Here is a 25,291-nt window from a genome sequence, read left to right as displayed (position 1 = left end):
AGAAACAAGAAATGAATTCTATTTGATACTAAAAGCATTGAGAACATTACTTATTGATGAACACAATCTTTTCACAGAACTTGTTTAATGTTTTCCTCCTATCTTGATAATGAAAAGGGATTAATAGTAATAAAAAGAAAATTGTTGTAGACTTTGGTTTCTTTATTTATTTATAAATAAAATTCTTTTCTGAACACACCCAAAATACATAAACAATAAACTGTAAGGTTACAATAAATTAATTTGGTCCCAAAATAAATATTAAATAATTTAAGGGAAAGTAAAATAATAAAATCAACAATGTTATAAAGTACTCATCAATTTTGGCAATCGTTAATGGAGTCTTACTTATATTACCTGTTAAACCTTAATCGAAATAAATATTCTAAATGATATACAATCAGGCACACAAACACAAGAAACATACCGAAACAGTCTCTGCACACCTCCAACAGATCCCCCGAGACGTTATTTACATGCTAATGTAGCTACAGAAACAGACACTCAATGAATACAGCGACCACAGACTGAAAGACACTTATATAAACCCTAATATTTTGCCTAAGAAAACTATAAAGCGCCTAAAAAATCATTCGAATCACACAGAAAAAACATTTTAAGAGAAAGTCATTGGAATGTAATAGATATTGTGGAGTCTGCAATACAGGAACTGGGATGTAAACAGTTCTCTAGTAAATACTGTTAGTATAATGATTATCGATTAGAATTGTTTTCTATGAGATCACACTATGTAATGAATGATTTTTAACGAATACTTTAGATATACATAGTACTAAGAAATCGGTTTATAATGATGCAAAAATTCAGTCACCTGACTAAGTACATTTTGTGCAATACAATAATATAAATAAATGCTTTAACTTGAATGAATTTGTAGTTAACTATATATTGAGATACAAATACTGAAGGCTATTTATTTACTGTTTTATTACATAATGTATAGTCCTAAAGATATTACACATGACAATTACAATATATTCTAAAAATTTGAAAATTCCAAGATAAAATGCAATAGTAGTTTATAAAGTCCGAACAGCTTACAAATTGATCTTATGACTAGATTGAGCCAGTATCATCAGACGAACCATCCACTCGCATAACTAGGAAAATTAAGAAAGAGATGTTTTATTATAAAAAAATGTAGGAACAAAAGAATTCAGTGTTGAAAATATATTAATTGTATTTGTTACTTTGGTAGCACTTGTCGGGATAGTCATATATCGTTCACTTATATTATACTAGTTTCGATCAAAACGATTCGATTATTCGTTCATAGCGTCACTATCGTCTCTACTCACTAACGGCTATATTTCAGATGGCACTCTAGGCTTTCAGGCAGCTTTGATTTACATCGCCTTTACACTTTAGTCATATACAATTTTTTTATTTTCTATGTGTCCAAATCTCTCTATGGCAGTCTAACAGCTGGCAAACGTTACTAGCCAATCATGGCGACTAGACGGCAGACGTGTACTGGCAGCAAGATGCTCTCATGAGTACCGGGAGATTTCACACTGATTATTTTCTAATCTATTGTTATCTAGTTCATGACTACAGCGACTAATCGATCTTACTGGTTATTATCTGTTCAGAGAAAGTTCATATTGTTATAAAAACCAGGCGTCGAAAGGACATCATCGAGTAAGACGGGCAAGAATCAAAGCATACAGATATAGATACAGTAAGGGGAACTATTCTCTGAAACAGACGTCGTTGGTTGGTTACTTCTTCTTGGCTTTCTTCTCCGCTTTCTTGACCGCCTTGAGGTACTTGTCGTGCGAGGCCCGCAGATCCTTGAGGCGTCTTTTCATACGGCGGCGATCGTCCCCCGCCAGACCCAGCAGCTTCAGGTCGCTGGAGCTGAGCGCCAACAGCAGCGAGCCATCAACGCCGCGCGTCGCGAACGAACCCGCGTGACGATCCAGACCCTCGCCCAGGCTCGATACCCACTGCCACACCTGCAACATACGTCACAATATTATGAGAATGAATAGTTGTCCACAACTAGAGTTAAAATATGTAAATAATTTAAATTAAATTAAGTTTTTCGGATACTACGCGTTTTTTTATTATTTTATAGTTGAATGTTCCCGATATTAAGTGTTCGACACTATCATCTCGTCAGCCCATAATCACTGTTGCTGTGAAGTATTCGAAACGTCAGAATTATGTAGATATAAAATAATAAAAAGATGTCAAATATCCTATCTTGATTTCGTTTAAATGAGATCACGGGGAAATATTAGATATCGTTATGTGTACAATCGTGACATAACTTTGTAAAAAAATATACGATATTGCGTTTTGTTTAGAATTTATATGTATCAAAACAAACTGCTAGCACAGTGTTATTGGCTGAAGCCTGCAGAGTTTTAATTTATATTTGTAGCTGCTGTGCTTTCATCATGAAAATTATTTATTTTCACGATATTATTCTAGATGTGTTCAAAAGTATATATAAATGAATTAAATATTTATATTTTTGATAACATCTCTTTATTTATTAGGGCATGATAATGAGCAAAGGTTTTCTTAAATTAAAGTAACAATAAATAACCTGTTGCTTAGTCCAGAGGTTGACTGGCTGGGGCGAGGCGACTAGTGACGTGAGTGACACGTGTGGTCCGTGGGGGCCTTGCGGACCGTGGGGGCCTTGCGGGCCGTGGGGACCCGGCGACAGGCTGGTCTCAGAAGCCCCCGCAGACAGCGGCTGCCACGGCACCTCGCCGCCGACTACACAAGCCGGAGCTTTCTTCACTACAACCACACCCTCGTGTCACATACAGCTTACGACATAGCCTAGCTACTGATACTTGTACTCCAAACGTAGTTGGTGTGACGGAGCGAGAGGAACTTTTGTGAAAATGAGGAAACTATATATATTTCAAATCATAAACGACAGTTAAAATATATGTATTGAACTTTCTCCACACGCTGAGGCTCGTTGTCTCGCAATGTTCGCAACTCTCAAAGTTAATATTCAGCGTCCATCTTACAATGGCCAAAGTTTAAGTAACATTTGGATTTTGGTATGTTTTATAACTGTATGTATGTTATGTAGATACACGAGCATAAAAATGTATAAAAAATATACAAGAAAAACACTTACAAATAAAAGGCAACGTTTAGTCACACATAAAGGTTACTGAAAGCGAAATTGCATACAACACCATTACCATGGAAGGAATTATAAATATAGTTAATTCAGATCAAACAGCTGGTTAGTTGCCAAACACACAGCAATACTATAAAATATACAATAATAGTTTGTCCGTATAATATATATTTTGTTTCCGTGGTGTAGTATACCTCTGGCGTTAGCTTCGCTGACGGCCTGGCGTATCTCGTCCACGAGGTCGTTGGTGAGCTGCACGGGGTCAGGGTGGGGGGATCCGCTGGCCAGCCGCCGCTCGCGCTCCGCCAACACCTGCTTCAGCTGCTCCGCCAGCGACGCCGGCGGACCTACCGGGCCACCCACCACCGCGCTCACACAACAACATACGGCTTCTGCCTCTCTATGTAGAGGCATTTTATCTACATGCTATGTTATTTTAAGGAGCCCTTTTTTTCTTATAACTTGGAATTATAATTATAATATGTATAAATGATTAATTGAGTCAGTTAAACGTTTCAAGCAAATTTTTTATGGACTTTGAATATTATATTTAAAATGAAACTTTTCTAAAGTTCTATTAAATCTTTTCATCCATCTATCGCATGTCACAGTCGAAGTAATAATTCCAACCTAAAAAAATTAGTAGTGCATCCACGATTAGGAAATAAGTGTTCTTGGGCTGACTGCGTTTCATGAAAATAATTTTCAGTTCTATAAAATAAAAGATTAAGTTAAACCAGTCCATTAAGTAATAATTTGGATTTGCCTTTTTACTATAATACTTCTATCTTATACATTTACAAATAAAATACCTGAATACCATTCTTATCTAACCTTCATTGCGTACTACATATGCGGAGACTCACATGAACAATTCAAAAGGTAACCTTCAATATTACTGGCATGAAAGCTCCTTCCCAGTATAGCCGTTATTAACAATTATTTTGACACAAATGACAAAGTAACAAAGCAGTTACAAACATGTTATTATTATATAAAGCAACACTGCCATGTTAACACTTTTAAGCTTGTATCACACTACCTGAGAGCGGGTGATGTCTTGTATCTCGCGTGTACATTCCGTCGTCGGTTGCGCTGCCAATTGAGCTGCCACAACTCTGTCGAGTGTCTCGCTGCTGAAAATTGTGAAATCAAAAATAATCTATGCAGTCCATTGTAATCAGAAAATTATTTAAAATCTACATCTGCATTAATGACAAAAAAAAATTATATTGAATTATTTAATCACGGCAACATTCATTGCATTATATACATATTTGTGTTCTCGCGATAGAAAGTAACTAAACTAAATTTGTCTTTGGCTTTTATGGTAATATTCAATCAAGGTAATATTTGTCCTTACAATATGATGTGCTGCATGAGGCGGCGCCCCTGATGTGGACTCGCTCAGCGATTCGTCTGCGGAGTCGTTGTATGAATCATCCAACCCGTCGTACTGAAATGTTTTAATAATGTTATTAAAAATATTGCAATAATAAAAATCAATGAGGCAGTAATTATATATTTGAATCGTCTATTTCCTTTTTTCGCACGCACAAACTGAGAATGATCCCTTCGTCTGTAAAGTGAAAACTCTACATAAATAATCACAAGGACACATCGCTGACAGTAGTTCCGTTTTTCGAAAAAAAATATACACAATACATTTGTTGTTTAGCTTTCTATTTTTACAGTGCAGCTCACTCACAGAGCTCGCATTGCTGAGCGAGTGCGGCGAGTGTGCCGAGTGTGAGAGCGGCGCGTGGTGTCTGTGCCGTGCGAGGTCTGTGCGCGCGCGGTGTGCGGACGTGTCGAGTAGCGCGCCGCGGGGCACCGCCGCGTCCAGCTCTCGTGACGTCACCTCCACACTACCCACGTTTGCACCGACGTTGGAACTTGTGTTGGATGTCGCCGTTAGGGTCGTAGTGGACACTGCGCTGGCGTTTGCACCGTTCCTGAAATTTTTGATATGACTGAATTCTAATCCATACTAATGGCATGCATTTTAATTTCATAATAACACACGTTGTCACTTAATTGATAAAGCAGTCATCTAAATTTACTACATCCAGGGAAACTAGAAACATCCTACTCACAAGCTCTCCGTGACTGTAGTTGGTGTTGCCGTAGTTACAGACACGTGGCTAATAGAATTCGTCGGCGGTAGTGCGGGGGCGGGGGCTTGGGTGGGGGGCTGTGACGTCACCACCGTGACGTTTGTCGTAGACGTCACCGCGTACGCCGCCGTCGTGATGGTGCTGTATATTGAGTTGTCGGTGGTTGTAGGTTTGATATCGTTGGTGGTGGTCACTGTCACGTCACCTATATCCGGCGCTTCTCGCGGTTTTTTTTCTGACTTGTCTACTTTGGCATATTCATCTTCTATGGGAGAGAGGTCCGAAAGATCGCTGTCTGAACTCCAAGGGTCTATAAAAAGAGTTTTTATAATTATTATTATAACATGGACATGGCTTAAGGACTGTTTTGATTATTATTTATACTAAAGATTGTAAACAGATCGTGTACCATTTATGAGCAGAGGATCAGGGTCTGGTCTGCGAGGTAGCGGCGGCGTCTCACGTCGGGCCGAGGGTTCGTGCGGTAACATAACGGGTAGACCGGCTTTCTTTTGAGTTTCCTGTAATTGTAAGCAATTTTCAGTGTTATTTATATAGTATTCCGGATGAATGTATTAAAATATAATGTTTTTTTTACATTAACTGATAAATCTGAATTAGATAATATTTGGGCGGTTTTTGTATGTTAAATGTAATAAAGATTTTAACTTGATAGCATTCAAGTAAAAAGACAAAATAAGTTAATAGAATAAAATTTATTTCAAAAATGTACGGTCCTCGCTTTTTATAGCCCTACAGGCTACTAGTTACATTAATTGCTAAGCAATTTCTATCGCTGGATCTAGCGATGGTTTACTATTAAGAAAATATCCTTCCTCAGAATTGTTTTGGATGGTGGTTCTTGATTCTAGTTAGTTTACAGCCCTAGGAACAAATGGAGTTCATTAGGGAGAGATCAAAAATAAGAGGAACTGAAGGAAATGAGACATACTAAGACTTACAATCACGATACTTACTATCTAAACATAGCTGTAATGTTCCCTTCATTCATTTGATCGAATTGCAAATCCTATCCGCATTCAATGAAACTTAACTTGTATTTACTACCCCGTATCGATCACGTGTGTTGTTAAAGCGATATCACTGCTTCGTATCTCACCAGCAGCAGCACCTCCAGCCGGGCGACTCGGTCGTGTAGTGCTGAGAGCGCGGCGGCGTACTCACGATGCACGTCCCTCAGAGTGCCGCTCCACCACTCCTCGCGAGCGCGGACCATCGCCCGCGTGCGGCGCCACTCACGGAGAGCGCGACGAGCCTTAAATATACACTTATATTGGTAGCATTATATCACCCGAGAGAAAAACGAACAAACACTGAATATACCGTTTATAGAACGGTATTCATATTACGACAATAACGCCGGTATATATCTAATAGTGTGTAAGTTTTAGGCTGTTTTTAATTTTTTACGGTTATTGATGAAGACGAATAATATTATGAACAAATAATATAATAATGCTGATTGTAGTAAATTATTCATTAAAAATATTTTTTTCAAACATTATATACGTGTATCTTTTATATAATTTGAAACAGTTATATGGCTCTGATATAATATGATATTCTTGAGTTACACTCTATGTGGACCTCATTCACAATATCTCTCATATGAATAGTTTTCTTTAACAAATTATACCTTATCATATTTCCGATGAGCCCTGTGTGCCGTGTCCGCGGCCGCTGCCAGAGCTCTTCTTAACTGGTCGGATGGTGCCCGCGCGGCGCACCACTCACGTACACGAGCATTAATCTCCTGTCCACTACCACCGCCCGCCTCCATACCCACCACCTGAAACAATGCCATACTGTATATTAGTAATTACATTCACTGAATAAATAAATAAACTATAATAATATGGAAACATTTTTAAGTTTAAAAAAAAAAAATAACAAAATATGTGAACACTGAGATTTGCTGTATCTTTTATCGTCCTACAAAATTACAAATACTATGACACCCAAGTCTAACTTTGACTTTTGGATAATAAAGGGTTCCTAAAAGGTGCAAGACCATATTGTATATTTTAAATTTCATTAATTATAGCGATACATAAACTCGTATGATTTATTACAATATTAAAATAATGTATGAACACAAAGTGTCACTTAGATGAGTCTATACTAAAGGTCACTACATTTTATCACCGTGCTAATAAGTTTCATGACTATAGCCACCTTATTGTAATTCTGGTCTTTGAGTTATATAGTGATGTATTCCAATTTATCCTGACCCACGTCAGGCTGACTCTGGTACAATATACATTCGTACTTCGCTATTCGGAAGTGATATACCTCATTGAGTAACGCCCTCAGGTCAACTATATCTGGATGCCGCACATCAGCTGGCGGACTGACCTCTTCTTCCGTCTGTTGTCTTCTCTGTCGCTCGCGAGAAGCTCTGAAACCATGTACATTAAAAATATAGCAATGTCTCATACCTTTCAGATAAATCTTATTAAAAAATGTAACGGTTTTAAAAGTATATACGAACATACAGCACAGTCATAGATCTTATAAGAATATCATGAAATTATTCTATCACTATCACATTCACTTTTCTTTTATAACAACACAAATATAATAGTCGAGAACTGCTTACACAAGCATGTGAAGTATATCACGGTCGAACGTTTACTCTCAGGGCATTTACTTTACGTCAAATGACCGAATTAAATGCTCTGTAACATGAATAGTTATATGTCACCTCTCTTCTCTCTCCTTATCCGCAGCTAGAGACTGTCGTATGAGATGCGCTACTTCACTGTTCTCAGGATCCTTCTCCCTACCGATCAGAAACTTGACGGGACCGGATGTATTGCGAAGAACTGATGCCGCATACGCTTGAGTGACACCCACCTTTAACAAAAAATCAATAGTATTGAAGTGAAACTTCTTATGATACTTCCAGCCAGGTTACGTTAAACGTTTACGCTTATGAGGAGGGGATAAAAAGAGACAGAGTGAGAGGTAATGCGTGAAGCTCCAACGCATGCGGGCAATCAATTGTGACTTGTAAGTAATGTTAATAAAGTTTACCTCAATAAAACACTGAAAGTTCCTTAAAAAACAATTTCTACCTACTACCTCTACCTACCTCTACAATTTCTACTTTGATTAAAAGTACACTGGAATGCATTGTGTAAGAGATGAACACTGCGAGCGGGATCGAACCCGGGATATACAGAATAACGCCAAAGGTCAACTGGCATGAAACAACTCTGAAGGTTGCGGATTCAGACTGTTTGTGTCGATCAATTTTTCATACTGCCTTATCAATGTTAATAACGCAAACTTTATCATCACTGTATATAGTACACGTGTATTTTCCTCACCAAACTCTTCCCGTCAACCTCGATGATCTGGTCGTTGACCTGTATTCGTCCGTCTCTGGCGGCCGCTCCGCTCTCTGTGATCGTTTTCACGAAAATACCCAACTTCTCTAAACCGGCATCAGCTCCGACGCCCATGCCTGCCGTCGAATAATATTCATTATATAATTAAATAATTTTAATGGATTCTTCTTACAATATCAACAATTGATCACTTTAATGTAAACTTAAGCTTCAATGATTTAAACACCATAAATATAAATGGATTTTTTTTTTAATTTTAAATTTGGAATACGTATTCTACTATTCGTAAAATTAAAACATAATATAATGCACTCGCCAATAATAGACAGCCCTAGTCCGTCCGCTCCTTTCACCAAGTCCACAGGGAAGACGTGCATCTTCTCAACTCTCTTTTCCAGTTCGTATTCAGCGGAGGCGGCCACGGGGTCAACGTCCTCGTTCCGGCGATCGTACTCGCGGACGGAGTGCGTTGAGAACACTCGCATCGGATCAGTGCTGTGGAAACAAAGAAAAACATTTTAAAAATATATAAAAAGTTAAGGAATTCCACCATTGACGAGCATTTTACGGATAAAGGAATAATGATGTTCAACATTCCTATTGTGATCTGAAACATGATAATAATAAACATCAACTATCCTTCCGACAAGTTTCAATTGCGAAACTAACAATAAGTAGTTTTAAATTACATTTAAAAATCTAAGTCCATAGTAGTATTGATAGAGAAGAATAAAAAAACGTCAAACTGTCTGTTTACTCTGACGATTGAAACCCTTGGTATCTTTCAAGACGTATGACAGATAAAATTATTGTACTATTATATACGAGCAAAAAATATTTCCAGTTAATGTAATTAATATTTTACCTAAATTTAACTTTGGTATTTCTTTTAACAAATACTGGTGGGTAGTAATCATCGTCGTCGTCCTCCTCTATGGGCGGCAGGCCGGCGACCTGGGGACGTGTAGACACGTTCATAAAAATACAATATTAATATAATTACTCATTAATACATTATATATTAGAGGAGTGTCTGTTGGACCGCTTTCACATGTGACATGAAATGAGTTTTTAACGAAATGAGACCTCTTTGGTTTTGGTAAAATCTGTCGTATACAATAATAGATATATATACATATATACATATCAGTGAATATTTGATACCTCTGTATAAAAGTGTCCGTCTTCAAAGTAATGAATACCGTTCTCCTCTGCGAGTTCTCGTAACGAGTGCGGTGGGTAGTGGTCGAACACTGTGGGCTCGGGCTGCGGCTCGCGCTCGGGCTCGGGCTCGTGTTGTGGCTCGTGCTCGCGCTCGGGCTCGGGCTCGGCTCGGGGCTCGAGCTGCGGCGCGTCCCCTCCCGCCATGCCCGCGTCCGCCTCTAATGATACGAACTCATAGCTCTCGTCCACTGACTGCATGCTGGAGACATAAAACATTATATGATATGTATATATAATAAATTAAATCAAGTCTCATCGACAGTCGTGTGTATGTATGTGTGTGTGTGTGTGTGTGTGTTAATCCTTTCATATGTGTATGTATTGCAAAAACAAATCTTTTTCGACTGAAAACAGATTACTGTAGACATCATATATGATAGAACGTTATGTTCAGTCATAAGATAATTATTTCTAAGTCATCACTTATATATTCAGATTCATTGTGAATAATATAAAAAATATATATTTAACGAGTACAGTAAAGTCAATAACTATCGACTACTGATGACGTCATCGTAGTTTTCATAATTATAGATTATAGTTATATAAATATATTTTCCTCCACAGTTACCTCTCATACGAGAGCACGGACTGGTAGCTGTCGTTGAGGGACACGCCATTGTCGTGAGCGATCGCATGAGGTGACAGAAGAGCCACTATCTCTTGAGCCTGCTCGTCCGACAGCAAAGCTTCTTGCCTGGAACATACACATACATACTGTAATCAATAACATATATTCACATATAATTGTTCATATAAAAAGTATAACTGAAACTGCAATTATACTATGGAAATCATGCGTACCCGTTCAAAGCAAGCTTACCTAAGTTTTTTCTCCAGTATACTGCGAATGTGGTCAAGAATTGAAGCGCAGTGCGCACAGGCAGCATGCAAATAAAATGATAAAAAAAAACATTCAATTAGATGGAGAAGCTACGGAGAAATAAAAATATATTTTTTTCTCGTCTAAAAAGCAAAGAATAATACTCACAAATATATATATTGGTAAACAGTTAACGCGTGCAACAAAAAATAAATACATTTATATATACGTGCTATTAGTGGGGAAGATTTTCATACTAACTACACATCGACAGAGAATTATTTGTATAAAAAAGTTCTTATATCATAGTAAACAATATATTTAAATGACATCAATCACAGAAAAAAGCTAGGTACATACACGTACATAATTTACTCAAGATGTTATTCGACAAACATCAACCCAGGAACAATTTAAGACACATTCTCAGTATGTTAACTGAAATTTAATAGTGAGTTTTCGTAACGGAAAACTGAACCAAGAGAAGGTGTTAGTATTAATTTATTATTAATATTTTCTTTAAAAACAAAACCTCTTGGCAACTCAAAATCTAATTGATGTATCAAATGCTATTTGTTTATATTTTTAACATTCGACATTTGAATTTATTTCTTTATTAGACCGTCCACTCGCAACTAAGCATTCTAAATTCGATTTTTTAATATCAATAATTCTAATTATCTACACCTACTCGCAACAATATGTAAAGCATGCTATACTCGTTTTATATTAATGACTATTTGGGTGTTTTATTTTAGAATTTAATTTTGAATGAACTCTAAATAAATCTACTGGCAACACTTTATTAAGCATTCCATATTTGATTTTTAATATAACCTGGAGCTGAGCAGGATCTCCGCTTCGTCCGGCGTCATACTGTCGGGTTGCTTGGCGTCGTCGGCCGGCTCCTCCGACACACTCCATTGGCTGGTGGTCGATTTGTCGAGCACCTCGATGGAGCCCTGGCTCGCTTCGCTCACTACGACACCCGAGTCCTAAATAAAATATTTAAAACATTTTATTTAATGAAATTTGTCATAAAATCTTTGAGTTTTATATACAAAAATATTCATATTAAAATTCCTTACATATCCCTCTAACGAAGGCCAATTAAATAAAATTTAAAAAAAAACTGCAAATTAAAATAAAAACCCTTCTATTTTTAAATGATAAAAATGATGTAAATGAATGCCGACAATTTTTTTTCTCCCATTAGGTACCGTGCAATGTTTTGGCTTCATTGTGAACACATTATGACTATAATTATATCATATCAGTCAAAATGTAACTATATTTCAACATACAGTACACTGCGCATAAAAATACATTTGTTCAGCACTAAATGCATTAATGTAAACATAACGCCACGACCTTGTCAGTAGGTTGTAGTTAAATGGACAATTTCATCATAAAAATTAACAATTCATGACTGCTTCCAGGACGAAAATGCATGCATCCGCATCATAGGATTAATAAATCTCTATTATTAAAGGAACAGATTTCTTACGGATACAATTTATATGCATATATACATTTTGTAATTATTATCTAAGTATTGTAAATAAAACCGACTACTGAAAAAATTATGTAATTTTTTTATTTCATTACCGGGATAAAATTTTCGAGACATTGGATCATTTTGTTCATACCTTTAAGACATTGGGAGAATGTTTATAACAAAAGGAAAATATGGTGAGGTTGGTACATTTGAAAAAGGAATATATAATATGCAAATATCTAATATGTTAAGTTATACCTGTTGCAGAACGGACAGCGTGTCGGGGTCTGATCTCGCCCGCTCGGCGTCCCGTATGTCGTGAGTGAGCTGCGGCTGCTGGTGAGGGTCGCGGTAGTCGGCGGGGCGAAGTCTCGCTACCACCTCCGGCGAGGGTTCGTTGAACCCGCCCTCGTCCGACACGCTGGACGCGCGGGAACGTCCTCTCACCACCGTCTCCTCCGCCTCCGATGACTTGCCACCGACACCCACTGGAGTTTGTTCGTATAAGTAATCAAATTGTATTATCTCTTCCATACAAGCAAAAACAAATTCTATATCCATAAAAATAAATATAATATTAAAATATACACAATTGCTTAATGCATACGTATGTACGTACGTATGGCCCAAGTCTTTTAGTAGGTTGTAGAAAGATTTGGCTGTTATACCTCTCGCACCTACTTCTAGCGCGTACAGATTTACAACGAACCTATTCTTAGTGAGTTCGTTAGTGAGCTCGTAAGCTTATTGATCTTGATAGCATGGCCTTTAGGGATGTTGGGTTTCCAAGGAACCCTGGGCTTAGCATAAGGCACTTCAAAATTTGCGAATATATAAATATATCTGGTCTGGACATTGACGAACATATATCCTCTGGGATTTTATATTGCTGAAATACCTACATAATATAACTATAACTATTCCGCGAAAATCGCTTGTACACGTAATTATAAAATATATAACCAAACAGCATCAATTATATTAATTGTTCATTCTCAATACTTATTATATTTTCGTTGACCTATTTCTATATTATATACAACATTTGTGTGAAGTTTCATAACAATAAAGTTAGTCATAATATAAATCGTGTTTTGTAAAACCTGATATTCGCATAGGAATAGTCGGAGAGCTCGAACAAGACCAATGGAAGTGGGTTAATAATGTTAATTTTAACACCAACAACCCAGCTCTCCCGTAAACAAGTTACGGATACTGGTATATAATAATATACTCAAAGAAAACTACACACACATACATACATACACACATACATACATACATACATACATACATACATACATTATTATATTGTATGATAAGTGTCAAATTTCATTTTAATTTCAATATAAGACAGGATTATAATAAAAGTCGAAACAAAATCCGCGAAAGGAATTTAACAGTTTTATTGAGACTGAATAACCTCCTTGTTAATTAATGATACATTGAATAATGACCACAGATGAGAGTACATTTAAGACTATATTTACTAGTAATAAGAACATTTTGAAATAAGATATGTTTAATATAAAAAAAAGAATTATGTATCTCTTATATAAACTAAATAATATTTATATGAAAATTTCTAAAACCACCTAAGCACGACTCGCTTAAGCGATTATATTTATATTAAGATGTTTCTGACATAGTCTGCTTCACATCAGTATAATTGATAGTGGTTTTTTTTTTAGGTGGCTGATGATATTCGTGCAAAATTTTATATGAATATGTAAATAACATCGCTTGATAGAGGCATTTATTGCTTTACTTATCATATCGTTCTAAAGTGTTTCTAACATTGAAAATATTGGTATTAGGTAAGATTTAAGATTATATTAATATTTTTCGACTTCTATACTATATAAAAATATTGTACGTATTTTTTACATTTTAAAATCTATTCAAAATTATTGGTCTACGGTGTTGTTAAAGAGAACATAAAACAAGTTTGAATTAAACAAACGGAATTCCTTTACAATTTCGTAGATACATTCAAATATGTATAGGGACATAAAAAAAATAGTTTCTTAACTAACGAAAAATTTATTGTACGTCAGATTCATTAAACGAATAACATATTTTATAAGGAGAGAAGTATATTTGCAACGCATTTAATTTTTTATAAATTCGTACATTTCCGTGATCCTTGTACACTAACGTACAATTTTCAAGTTGACTTTCCTAAACGGGCGATGATTCTTGTATTTGATGAGAACGTGTCCGCTTCCCACGCTTTTTATTCAGTCACATCTAGATATACTTTGATGTATAATTTGATACAAATTTACGATTTACAAAAAATAAACAATAGAAAAACTTATTTTAAACACGATTCATGATATACACTCGTATTATTATAATAACTTTAAAAACAATGGCTATTAAATATATGTGAATTGTGTTTCCGATACTATTGATGAAGGCATTTCGATCAACATATTATACGCTGTTCAAAACTAAAATTATCGGAGACACGTATTTATTAATTAATATTTTTATTTTCTTTAATCGGTTTTTACATCACTACTAAAGAATTCGATATGCGGTTGAATACACTGCATCAGCGTTCATTTGACATTTATAATTTTTTTTCCATATATTACTTCATTGATTTAAGTTCAAAAGGCTACGCTAATTACAGGTTTGCATGTCCATGATATGGATTTTAAATGGCTGAACAATATACTTTTTACAATAATAACATTCGGGTAAAGATCCAATACAAAATGCATCTTTGGTTTATTTTATCCGATTTAGATTCGAAAGAATGATTATTATATTGTAATTTTTTAAAAGATTATTATATTATTAAATATTCTAAATTCAAATTTCTAGGTATCATGTCCAACACTATGCAGTAGATTCTTTTATTATAATGAGAATTTGGCAAACATTGTAATGGTTGCAATACAAATTCTGCGTTTAAAAGGAAATATTATACAATATCTAAGGAGCTAGACGAAAGTATAATTAGGTTTTTTTTTTCCTATTTCAAAAACAACAAATGCGGATTGAATTCTAATGTTAAATAAAAAAATGTATAATATTAATTTTCAATTCAACTGTAAGCTTTTGTGAATTGTTTAATTTATATATAATTTTTTAGATTATATTTTGATCTTTATATAAATCGGAACAATTTTCATTTCGTTAACAAACTTTTGGTTACAAATGATTCATGGTTATGAAATAGGTGGGAGTCGCTTTTAGAGTTTAAATCCCTCTTTCCTTACAATCACAAAGGAGGTTGTATTCTTTGCTGGACTTATCGGCTGAAGTATGTTTAACTTTAAAGTGCAAAATTATATCATCGCTCACCTAATTACATTAACCCTAAACACAGGTGGACTCAATGCTTAAGACACGATAGACTAATATTATTTAATCCGAAACGGGAAAAGTAGTATTCTGATCACGAGATTGTTAAACTATTTATAAATAAATAATACAAAACCATGAAATTAAAAAAATAGAAAACACGCCTATAATCTATAAAAAGTTCGTATAAAAAAAATATAAGGAAGAGCAATTTTCAAAATGAAGTTCTAGTCCGCATAATCACGCTACGTAAGAAACGTTAACAGCACACTCCCAAATATTCGCATATTATAGTTATAATGTACATTTTTGAATAGGAAACGGGAAACGCTTAGTATGTAGTGTGAAGATGAAAACTTGGACTAAACATACAGAATTATATATCAATGACCTACTTGAAAAAACGAACATGTACTACGTAATATATGTAATTGTTACAAAAATAATAATCTATAAATATAGTGTAATATAAAACATTGGACGATACAAACATTACGAAATACAAAATTGTATCGAAATAAACAGTGTAGTGAATAGGGTTCAGTCAACCGAATGGCAAACGTGCCAACTATTGGGATTGATAAAGCCAACGCTCGTCCTTTATATAGGACAATGTTCATTCATAAGACGCTATTATTCCAACACCGGTTGTGTTTATCGACTTTACCTATATATGATGCGATCGAGGCCATATCATTACTGAATACATAATAAATTCAAGTACCAATCGAGATACATATAATAAGATCTTGTTAAACATCGATCTGGTTAATTAGTGGACATGTAAACGTTATAAGAAACAGTCCGAAACAATTTTATTTTGTATAATTAAAGTTGGGTGTGTCATAGAATGAAATATTTGTCAGAACTAACCGATACAGCATCCACACAGACGCATGTTCTTCGAGGGCTGGTGTCCACACTGGCACCGGCCCTCATCTCCACGCCATACCCCCCCGCGACAACCCGAGGCCCCAACACTCACACTAACTTTCAACTGAACACGACCTATCCCTCGTCTGAACTCTGAACGCATTAATTGTCTCTCATTCAATCAACTGAGTTCTTAAGAATCTTATCTCACTATTTTATTGTATTTTTTTGTAAGTTGAAGCATTTTTCATCGATATTTAAATAAGAGAAAGTATTTTTGTTTTCTTAGTATCGTTGTCCTGTTTGCATCAATTTTGATGTTTCATTAATATATGAAATTAAACAGAAAGTCTCGATTGTTTCGTTGCAAATAACAAATTACGAAATTAACAAAGACTTGATAATTTCATGTGTACGTATAAAAAACCAATGTATATTTTTTCTTCAAATTTAAAAACGAATCGAATGTCAATAGAACATTTGTAAATTAACTCATTTTGCACTAACACTACACAAATATCACATGTGTTACACTAGCGGTTCGTTAGTGTGTATCAAATAATTTGTTACAATAGTTATTATTAAAAGGCGAGATTATGGGACGGCGTCGGTCGGGTTACTGCGTCGTCGCTGAGGAGGCGGCGCCGGAGCATCTAAATCGGGAACGACTCGCAAGTCTCGCAACGACTCAAATACCTTGACTTCCTCAATATTACATTGAACCCAGCCAGCACGAGACCGCCAAACGTACGTCAATCGACGCCCACTTACACCGACATAATCATCTCAGGATAATTTACGTCTAGCTATTCAGAAACCTAACAATCTATATTTAGTGAACAGAGAAAGATGATAAAGAATTTTAAACGAGGACTATTAAATCAACAAACATTAAATGAATGCATATTAAAGCCAATTGAGTTTTTAACAGAGTACGCGTCCTCGCCCGGTCGCTTTGAAGCGATGTAGAATGTACAATTATATATTTTTTTTTAATAATTAATACCTCAGATAATACATCTATATATGAAATGAAAAGTAAATAGCAACAATGTCTATTAGGTTATAAAAATAAAACCATACACATTACCGCATTATAAAGCCCCAATAAATTTAGAATTTAATCCGAAAGTCTTATTTGCTGGCAGTGATAATACGATAAGTAACGATTCCTGAATAATAAATGTAATATCGTGATAGTTATAAACGAATATAGGAGACAAGATACATACCTTGAACAGGGGTTGGTGCGGGCGACGGTGAAAATTCAGGGTCACGTCCCGGTGAAGCCAATTCGGGTTCAAGCGACTTTGGGGCTTCTTCCTCAAGAACTGCACTATTTGAATCACAAGTTAATGATTTCCGTTTAATCTTGTCATCCCAATCACTATAGTTCACCGTCTCATAATCATCATCTCGGCTCTTCGGAGGCGATCTAGGAACAACATCCACGTCCGGCGTTTGTATGACAGATGCTTCTGATGCAATCAATTCACTTTCATTATCAGCGGGTGTTATAGACGAAATGGCTCGAGATTCCTTTATGATATCATTAACGAAATCAACATCATCGTTTGAAATGTTCACTTTTGATATACAAGAGGTTATCTCATTAACTTCCGTAACAGATTCTAAGGAGCCAGTGACGATGGTCTTCGTTTCCGGTATCGGCGGTGGTGGAGATCTCGGTGCGCAAATTGGTGGGGATGGTAACGGTTTGTTGTAAATGAAACTTAAATTATCATCGACAATTGAAGGTATCGAAGGAGTTTCTGAAGGGAACAAGTTTTCTGTCGGCGTTACAGATTTCGAACTTGCTTCTATTTTTAATTCATCTTTTTCTATAATACTTTTTTTTGTATCAGGTGAAATGGATCCCCTGCCGTAATAAACTTGCGGTTTTTCTAAGGAATCACTTTTTTGCGGACTATGTCTGACTGGAGAGATAAGATCGTCTCGTTTTACTGAGGGTGAAATGAGGACATCTGTTCTGTGTGTAGGTGATACTACATTACTAGATCTAGGCGAAGGTAATACAGGAGCAATATTTTTATTAGGACTAGGAGATTTCGCAACATGTATACCTCGACTAACTAAAGCAGAAGGAAGAGTACTTGGACGTTCTATATGAGTATCACCAGCGCCTGGTGACAGAGGAGGCGAGTAAACTCGTGACGGAACCACATGTCTCTCCGACACTTCAGGGGATCTTCTATCTTGGAAAGCAGTTGATCTATTTTCTATTCTCTGATCTTGATCGTGTCTACTCGGCCGCTGTTTATTAAAGTGCGCCGTCCAATTTCTTTGTTTTTCTATGAGTTCTTTATTAAATCTTCTATCTGGTTTCTCTGGCTTTGGAAGAACACTAGGTTTAATTGGCTTGGGGGGAGGCTGTTGACCAGCACCATTAGAAAGTCGATCACCGTTTACAACGGTGGAGCCCAAACTCACATGTCCAGTCGCTGTGTTCCGTGTAGGGCTAACAGATCCCGCGGAACTTGAACGTGAACGAGATGGTACCACTGGCAGAACACCGCGAGTACCAGCAAAACTGGCGGCTGCGGATGGAGACTTCTCAATACGAAAATTACGATTTTCTTCACCTAATTTTTCAAATAGAGCCCTAGCATTATTAAATCTCGCCAAATGGCTTTCAGTTCGCACAACTGTCACATCACTTCCGCGCATGTCTTCGTCGTCCCTTGAAGGCATTCCTTGAAAAATATTCGCTATCTTAGAAACTTTCGTGCCTTGTGCTCTTTTCTTGCACTCCTCCATACTAGCCGGGTACGGCCGCTTCAATATAACCTGTAAAGGATATATCCACTGTGAATAAACGAGAAATATCTTCACGACACGTAAATACAAATATAAAATATGGGACGCGTTTTCAAATGTTAAAACTGCTGATAGTAAGAGATAAGGAGCTAGCGTCGCAGGTGAATACGGCGCTAGCACCGAACGCTAGAGGGCTACGAGACTGCTTACGTCTAAGATGTTCGTTTGTCCTGTAATTTAAATTGAGATAGCGATAACGCTGATAATAACCTACACACATTACAACTACAAACAGTTATCACTGTATATCAAATCACAAGATATGAAAAACTATTTTATTATGAAATATACTTTTATATTCATATGAATAATACCTTGATCATAACAAATTACTAACTAAAAAAATTACGTCATTAAAGTGAAAATTACTTGGAAAGTTATTAATAAAAATATATGTTTATATATATCCTTTATAAGCTATGAGTATGGATTGCTAATAATTTCCTAGAAATCATAATACATTGGCGATAACATTGATAGCAATCGATCGATAAGTAATTAATATTAGTTATATTACAGTACGTTTGAGTCTATCGGCTTTTATGCGTTATTAAAAATGAGTTTTTTTATAATATCATTGTTTGTATATTTAACAATAAATGGACAGGCGGGAGCCTCTAAATGTAAAATTGCTCAGGCGTGTATAACTGATTTGTCGCAGAGTGATTGTGATGCAGGTTCTGTTTTGGTTCCCAACACCTGGATAAACGGTTGCTGCCCCAGCTGCACAAACCCTGATGATGGAGGCGACGAGGACGACGACGGTGAGAATAACACAGTACTATACAAAAAAAAGGAGAAAGCCCATGATGCTAATGTAGTATTTGTTTGGTGAAACTTCATTGTTAGGAACGTAATATTTTTTTCGCTGAGTAGTCATTTTCATTGTTATGATTCTCGCTCATTATAATACTTACGTAATCATATCATTTTGACTCTTTTCACGCCGCTGAGTTTCGATATTAATTTTTAAGTTTGTGAACGTTATAGTAATGCTAAAAAATACATTACCCAGATGTTAATCCGACGGAAGTTTGCAGACCGCCATCTAATTGTCTAGAAAATGGCCAGTACGCACCAGTGCAATGCAAAGGTGATACATTTACCGGAAGGTATTTATTCTCTTGCCTATTATATTATAGTATAAAAAGTAATACGCTTCATTGATTACAAAACAAATTATTTTTATGTAACTACACACAAAGACTGCTTTACAGAAAAATATATAAACATTAATTTAAATTTATATGAATATTGGAATTGAAATATTCCACGTAACCGAGAACTTTGTCTGCACTAACTTGTATTGTTTACCCAAAACAGATGCTTCTGTTCCGACGAAAAGGGAAACAGAATATTTGGACAAATGTGGAGGAGTGAGGCGCAAGATATGAAATGTGGTAAGTTTTATAATATATAATATTTACCTGAGTGTTATGCATTTTAATAGCCGGAATAACCATGGTCGAATCTATTGCAGGTTAAACTAAAAACTTTGAACACACATCACATAGATATGACAGAAATTTGTAATTACACCATAATTGCAAAAATTTTATTGATTAATTATATTTTTAATATTTCATACATAATTTAAATTGGAATAATATTAATAAATTTATTCGTTATAAAAAAAAAAATGTTTAACCAATTTGTCACAAACCAAAATTGAATCAACGCCAGACGATGTTTTATGTCAAACTAAACCGGTTGTAGAAATCACAAAGGTTTTATATGTATATTAAACGAGGTATAAATATAATGTTACTTTCAGCGTGCAGTCGCAGGAGACATGAGATAGAAAACAGCGAAAAACGTATCTCAACTTTACACTGCTCACCCTCCGGTGACTATGAGCGTCTACAATGCGATAACGGCATATGCTGGTGTGCTGATCCGTCCACAGGCCAGCCGACAGCACCCCCACTACCACAAGAAGATATGAAGATATTACCCTGCCGTAATTATCACCTATTTCTAAATCAACATTTACGTTAACCGTATCAAAATCTTTTTGTCTACATTTGTTACTTCTATTCTTACATTTTAAAAGGAAATGAAATAGTATAGTAAATGTAATTTTTATTCAAAGGTACATTTTTATAAGTCTGTAACGTAATGATATTGGTTAAATAAAATGATTTCTTAAAATAGAACGTTCACGTTCAGTGTAGCGGCAGTGACGAGGGGAGAGACAATGAAAGGTCTCCCATGTAAGATTTATTTAAGTTATTTATAAACAGTATTCAATTGAATTTTATATTTAAAAAAACTTTCTTTCATTAGACAGCGCTGGTTTGATTGGAGAAAATTATTTGAGAAGATGCGAAAGTATTGTAAACGCTCTTGCTGGTATTGCAAAGGATCAAGCTGAACACGGAACAAATTTCTTAGGAAATCCGACTACCTTCTGTGATTACGACGGAAGCTATGGACCATATCAGATACAAAATGGAATGTAATATTGCAAAAACTATATATTGAAATAATCATTACATTGAACACGAATAACTCAATCATGTGTTTCAGTGCTTACTGCACGGGGCGAGACGGAAAAATCCTGGGATCTTGGCAGGTAGTCTCAAGCTCAATGGCTGGAATGAATTGCAGTAAGATTATCATACATAACTATATATATATTGCATACTATATACTCTTTTTGATAATTTCAAACATAAATAAACAAAATTGACGAATTCTAAATCCAAAAAAAAAAAAATTCTAAGATGATAAATTTTTCAAAGCCGTAATGTAAACTAAAAATAAATTAAGTTGTGACTATGATAAAATTTCATTGTAAATTGTTATCCGTGTGTAATTACAGCAACGACTGGCCTTCACTAAGAAATTAGTAATGTTAAAAATATTCGATTAAAACAAACGTTAGGTACTGATTAACGTAAGATTAGTTTGGTATTTAAGTATGCTAATAAGTTGAAATACGGTGGACCGTATTGTAGTACCGTTAGTGAACACGCATTGCGACGACCGGTTTGCGACCGTGACCCTGTTACCGACCTGTTGTAACATCCATTCAACGATCCGACTTCTGGTATGCTGGACCCACGACTGGATCTCATGCCATAACATAACTGTGCAACCTGTTCCTAGAATATCTCTACTTTGTCGACAGCTATCATTGATAAGGCTAAGAAAAATATAATATAATACAGCTTATGATAAAATTGGATCTGATTTGGTGTAATCGATAATTGAAATCATCAGAACCTAACAACAAAGCGATTAAAAATCGATAATTACTTCATTCACCAAATGTACTGTTATGTTATTGCCACTACGTAGGAATTGGCTTTCAGTGGGGATTACTAAAACATTTATAAAACTTAATACATCCCGTATATGGAACCAATGATATAACGTAAAAATGTGTGAGTAAATTGAAATCTGTTTCATTTTTGTCTCCAGATTGCGCTCGCGATACAATGATTTACCTCCCAGAAAAAGGCATGACAGTGTCTGAAGTTTGTTTACCGAACGGCAACTATCGCGCTTATCAGAACGCTGGAGATGTTCCATACTGTGTCGACTCCGACGGTTACCCCATCGAAAGAGACCAGTGGCCGCGAGAATGCATCAATAATACTCCGGCGCCACAATAGAAAAAAATTATATATCTTAAACCTTCATTATTTCATATAACGTTACGTATATCATACAAATTATAATAAAATATAAAATAAGTTTAAAATATATATATATATATTAGTACTGAAATAGATAGTATACTAGCCTTATTATTGCCTTAATCATTAATAAAATAAATTATTTATATATTTAACCATTATAAACAATATACATCACCTCTCTCCCCACTACTTAATATTATTAAAATTCACAAACCATTGATACGTACATTACAAACGTAAAGTTGTATGGTGCTAGCGTCGCGCAACGCATGTCACCGTAAGCCGGGCGGCTGTCAACACGCCGCGCGCGCCCACCCATCTGAAACACGGCTCAGGTTACTGCTGCTGCAACCGCACTTCACTTCCGCAACGGCGACCTTCGACAATCGATATTTTTTACGATATCCAGTTTCTAAGTTGACAAAATTTTATCATAATTTGTAACAGTACACCAATATATTCAGTTTCAAATACATATGTTATTTATTTTTTATTCTATGGGTGATATTATGTAACAAGGATTTTTTAATCCCGATCAATATATTCAACAATATCACAATTATAATGAATATGATAAGTGAACAGTCTGTCAATAAATTTATTTCCTGCTGTTTGAAATATATCTGTTTGCAAGGATATGTTTTATGGGAAATCAATCATGCGTGCTGATATTGTCACCAATAACTATACAATGTTGACTGCTCCTTAAAGATATCATTGTGATAAACATTTCAGGACATAGAAAAAAACCGATACAGAAAATAACAAAAGAAATGCAAATTGAAACTAGTGTTCAATATATAATTTATAAAAGATATGTGGGGTTGTTTTAGAAATTGTTTGGTAACAAAAAATATTTAGTATATTAATTGTAATATGATTTTGTGCTTGACAAAAAAAAACAAGATATTCCAATATAAATGGCAGCATTATTAAAAATAAACAAAATAGATAAAAAACACAAACATTATCATAAATTTAACAATGAAATAATTCAGGACTTAACATTATTTAAATATGATTACTTCATTGAATATAATATTTAAATGATACCAGCTGCACTACTGATTTCCTGTTCAAATTACCTAATTTTACTATGCAACATGATCATTTAGATCAATTAAATTGTCATTTCAACAACATAATAGTCAAAGCCTGTTATTTGTAAATAATTATAATCTTTTTTTATTATTGCTTAGGAAACAGTTTGTCTATTAAGTGTTATAAAGAGGTACTCATGAGGGGTATAACAAGTGTGGGCTTCTCGCCTCTTGGACACGATATCTCCAACCACTCTTGATACAACAAAGACTACATAGCTCTTACTTATTGGTAATTTTGACACAGTTTTCCATATCTTTAAAATAACATAAGATATAATTACTGCAAATATGGAATTAATCCTAAATAATATTCTTAAATTTATAAATGTATCTAATAAGAATAGAATATATTGTTATCTATATGAAGCCCTATAGATAATAAGGAAAAAACCTACATGAATGTTAAAAAGTTGAATATAGACTTTGTTTACATTCTCTGCACACAGACTCTGCACACAGACATTTAACATTTTAACATTTGTTACATTTATATGCAAAGGAAATGTGAAGATTGTCTCTAATATAGGTATATTATGGTATAAGTAGTTCACAACATATGTGTACCCTAAGAGGTTGTTAAAAACAAAACTCTAATAGAGAAAACATTTTTAATATAGTTATTAAATTATAAATCATTATAATATTTAACTCAAATATTTCCAGAATTGGATCTGTGTCTCAAAATAATTTATTTATTCTGGTAATTTTTAGTATTAGTGATCATTTTGATATTTAATAATATTTCTGAAATTTTAATTAATATTTAAATAAGTAATGTTTGTTGAGAGTTGGGGTTAAAAGAGAATACAATTTATGGTTGATATTTATTTTTGTATTAAAAAACAAAAAAAAAATAATAATAATAACATTTAAATAACTTTCTTGAGTGAAATGCTATTTCGGAACAATTTACCGTATTTGTCAGCTTGAAACAGCAGAACAAATAATATAATTTTTAAAATGAAATCTGTTATCTCTTTAAATTACCCTTAAAAATGAGAAATATATTGTTAATGGCTTCATATATGAGAGAAAATTAATTGCATATTTTAAGAAATAATAACTATTAAAGATTTTTAAAGAAATCTTGATACTGACCTTAAATCGAAGTCACGTTTTCACCGCCTTAGAAAGATCCGATCCGGTTTGCCACATCAGTGCTAATTTGAATCACATAATAAATACACAATTCTTTACAGTTTATTACACTTCACACAATCTTATGTATATTTTTAATTGATGTTATAATTAAACTGAACACCCGCGACGTCGCACACCCACAAAACAGACCGATACAAACAGCAGAAGCCTGCTCCTGTAGACTCGCAAAACGTCAATAA

The 25,291-nt window shown here is 34.9% G+C and overlaps 2 protein-coding genes across 7 annotated transcripts; one reads left to right on the top strand and one right to left on the bottom strand.

Moving 5' to 3' along the window:
- Positions 1–141: 141 nt before the first annotated feature.
- LOC116772653 (uncharacterized) lies at positions 142–20,820 on the bottom strand. 6 transcript variants are annotated; one of them, XM_032664901.2, is made up of 22 exons: positions 20,629–20,820; positions 17,596–19,171; positions 12,431–12,660; positions 11,512–11,669; positions 10,675–10,695; positions 10,423–10,548; positions 9,792–10,050; positions 9,493–9,581; positions 8,944–9,122; positions 8,607–8,743; positions 7,979–8,130; positions 7,567–7,672; positions 6,911–7,063; positions 6,374–6,529; positions 5,663–5,774; positions 5,233–5,563; positions 4,845–5,091; positions 4,500–4,592; positions 4,179–4,272; positions 3,331–3,483; positions 2,579–2,754; positions 142–1,979 (listed from the first exon to the last, which is right to left on the bottom strand). In XM_032664901.2, exons 1-22 carry the CDS (start codon positions 20,662–20,664, stop codon positions 1,743–1,745), a joined length of 4,821 nt encoding a protein of 1,606 aa, XP_032520792.2. In that variant the 5' UTR covers positions 20,665–20,820; the 3' UTR covers positions 142–1,742. The 6 variants fall into 6 exon arrangements, with proteins under 6 accessions (XP_032520792.2, XP_032520790.2, XP_032520794.2 ...); XM_032664899.2 differs by having other exon boundaries at positions 2,579–2,778; positions 20,629–20,819; XM_032664903.2 differs by lacking the exon at positions 3,331–3,483.
- On the top strand, positions 19,708–23,321 carry LOC116772655 (thyroglobulin-like). The gene is made up of 7 exons (XM_032664905.2): positions 19,708–19,965; positions 20,217–20,313; positions 20,525–20,601; positions 20,976–21,161; positions 21,488–21,659; positions 21,731–21,810; positions 22,628–23,321. The coding sequence occupies exons 1-7, from the start codon at positions 19,758–19,760 to the stop codon at positions 22,819–22,821; spliced, it is 1,014 nt and encodes a 337-aa protein (XP_032520796.2). The 5' UTR covers positions 19,708–19,757; the 3' UTR covers positions 22,822–23,321.
- Positions 23,322–25,291: the final 1,970 nt, after the last annotated feature.

The sequence above is a fragment of the Danaus plexippus genome, chromosome 12 (assembly GCF_018135715.1).
Source record: "Danaus plexippus chromosome 12, MEX_DaPlex, whole genome shotgun sequence".
Classification (NCBI taxonomy): Eukaryota; Metazoa; Arthropoda; class Insecta; order Lepidoptera; family Nymphalidae; genus Danaus; species Danaus plexippus.
Note: the sequence above shows the minus strand (reverse complement) of the source record. Positions and strands in the feature narration are given on the sequence as shown.

Coding starts and splice junctions, on each gene's coding strand:
- LOC116772655 (XM_032664905.2), top strand. CDS start 19,758: ATGAGTTTTTTTATAATATCATTGTTTGTATATTTAACAATAAATGGA. Junction 21,660..21,730: donor TATCAGATACAAAATGGAAT/GTAATATTGCAA, acceptor CATGTGTTTCAG/TGCTTACTGCACGGGGCGAG. Junction 21,811..22,627: donor AATGGCTGGAATGAATTGCA/GTAAGATTATCA, acceptor TTTTGTCTCCAG/ATTGCGCTCGCGATACAATG.
- LOC116772653 (XM_032664899.2), bottom strand. CDS start 20,664: ATGGTTATTCCGGCTATTAAAATGCATAACACTCAG. Junction 6,530..6,910: donor CTCATCGGAAATATGATAAG/GTATAATTTGTT, acceptor TGTATATTTAAG/GCTCGTCGCGCTCTCCGTGA. Junction 5,775..6,373: donor GGCTGGAGGTGCTGCTGCTG/GTGAGATACGAA, acceptor TTACAATTACAG/GAAACTCAAAAGAAAGCCGG.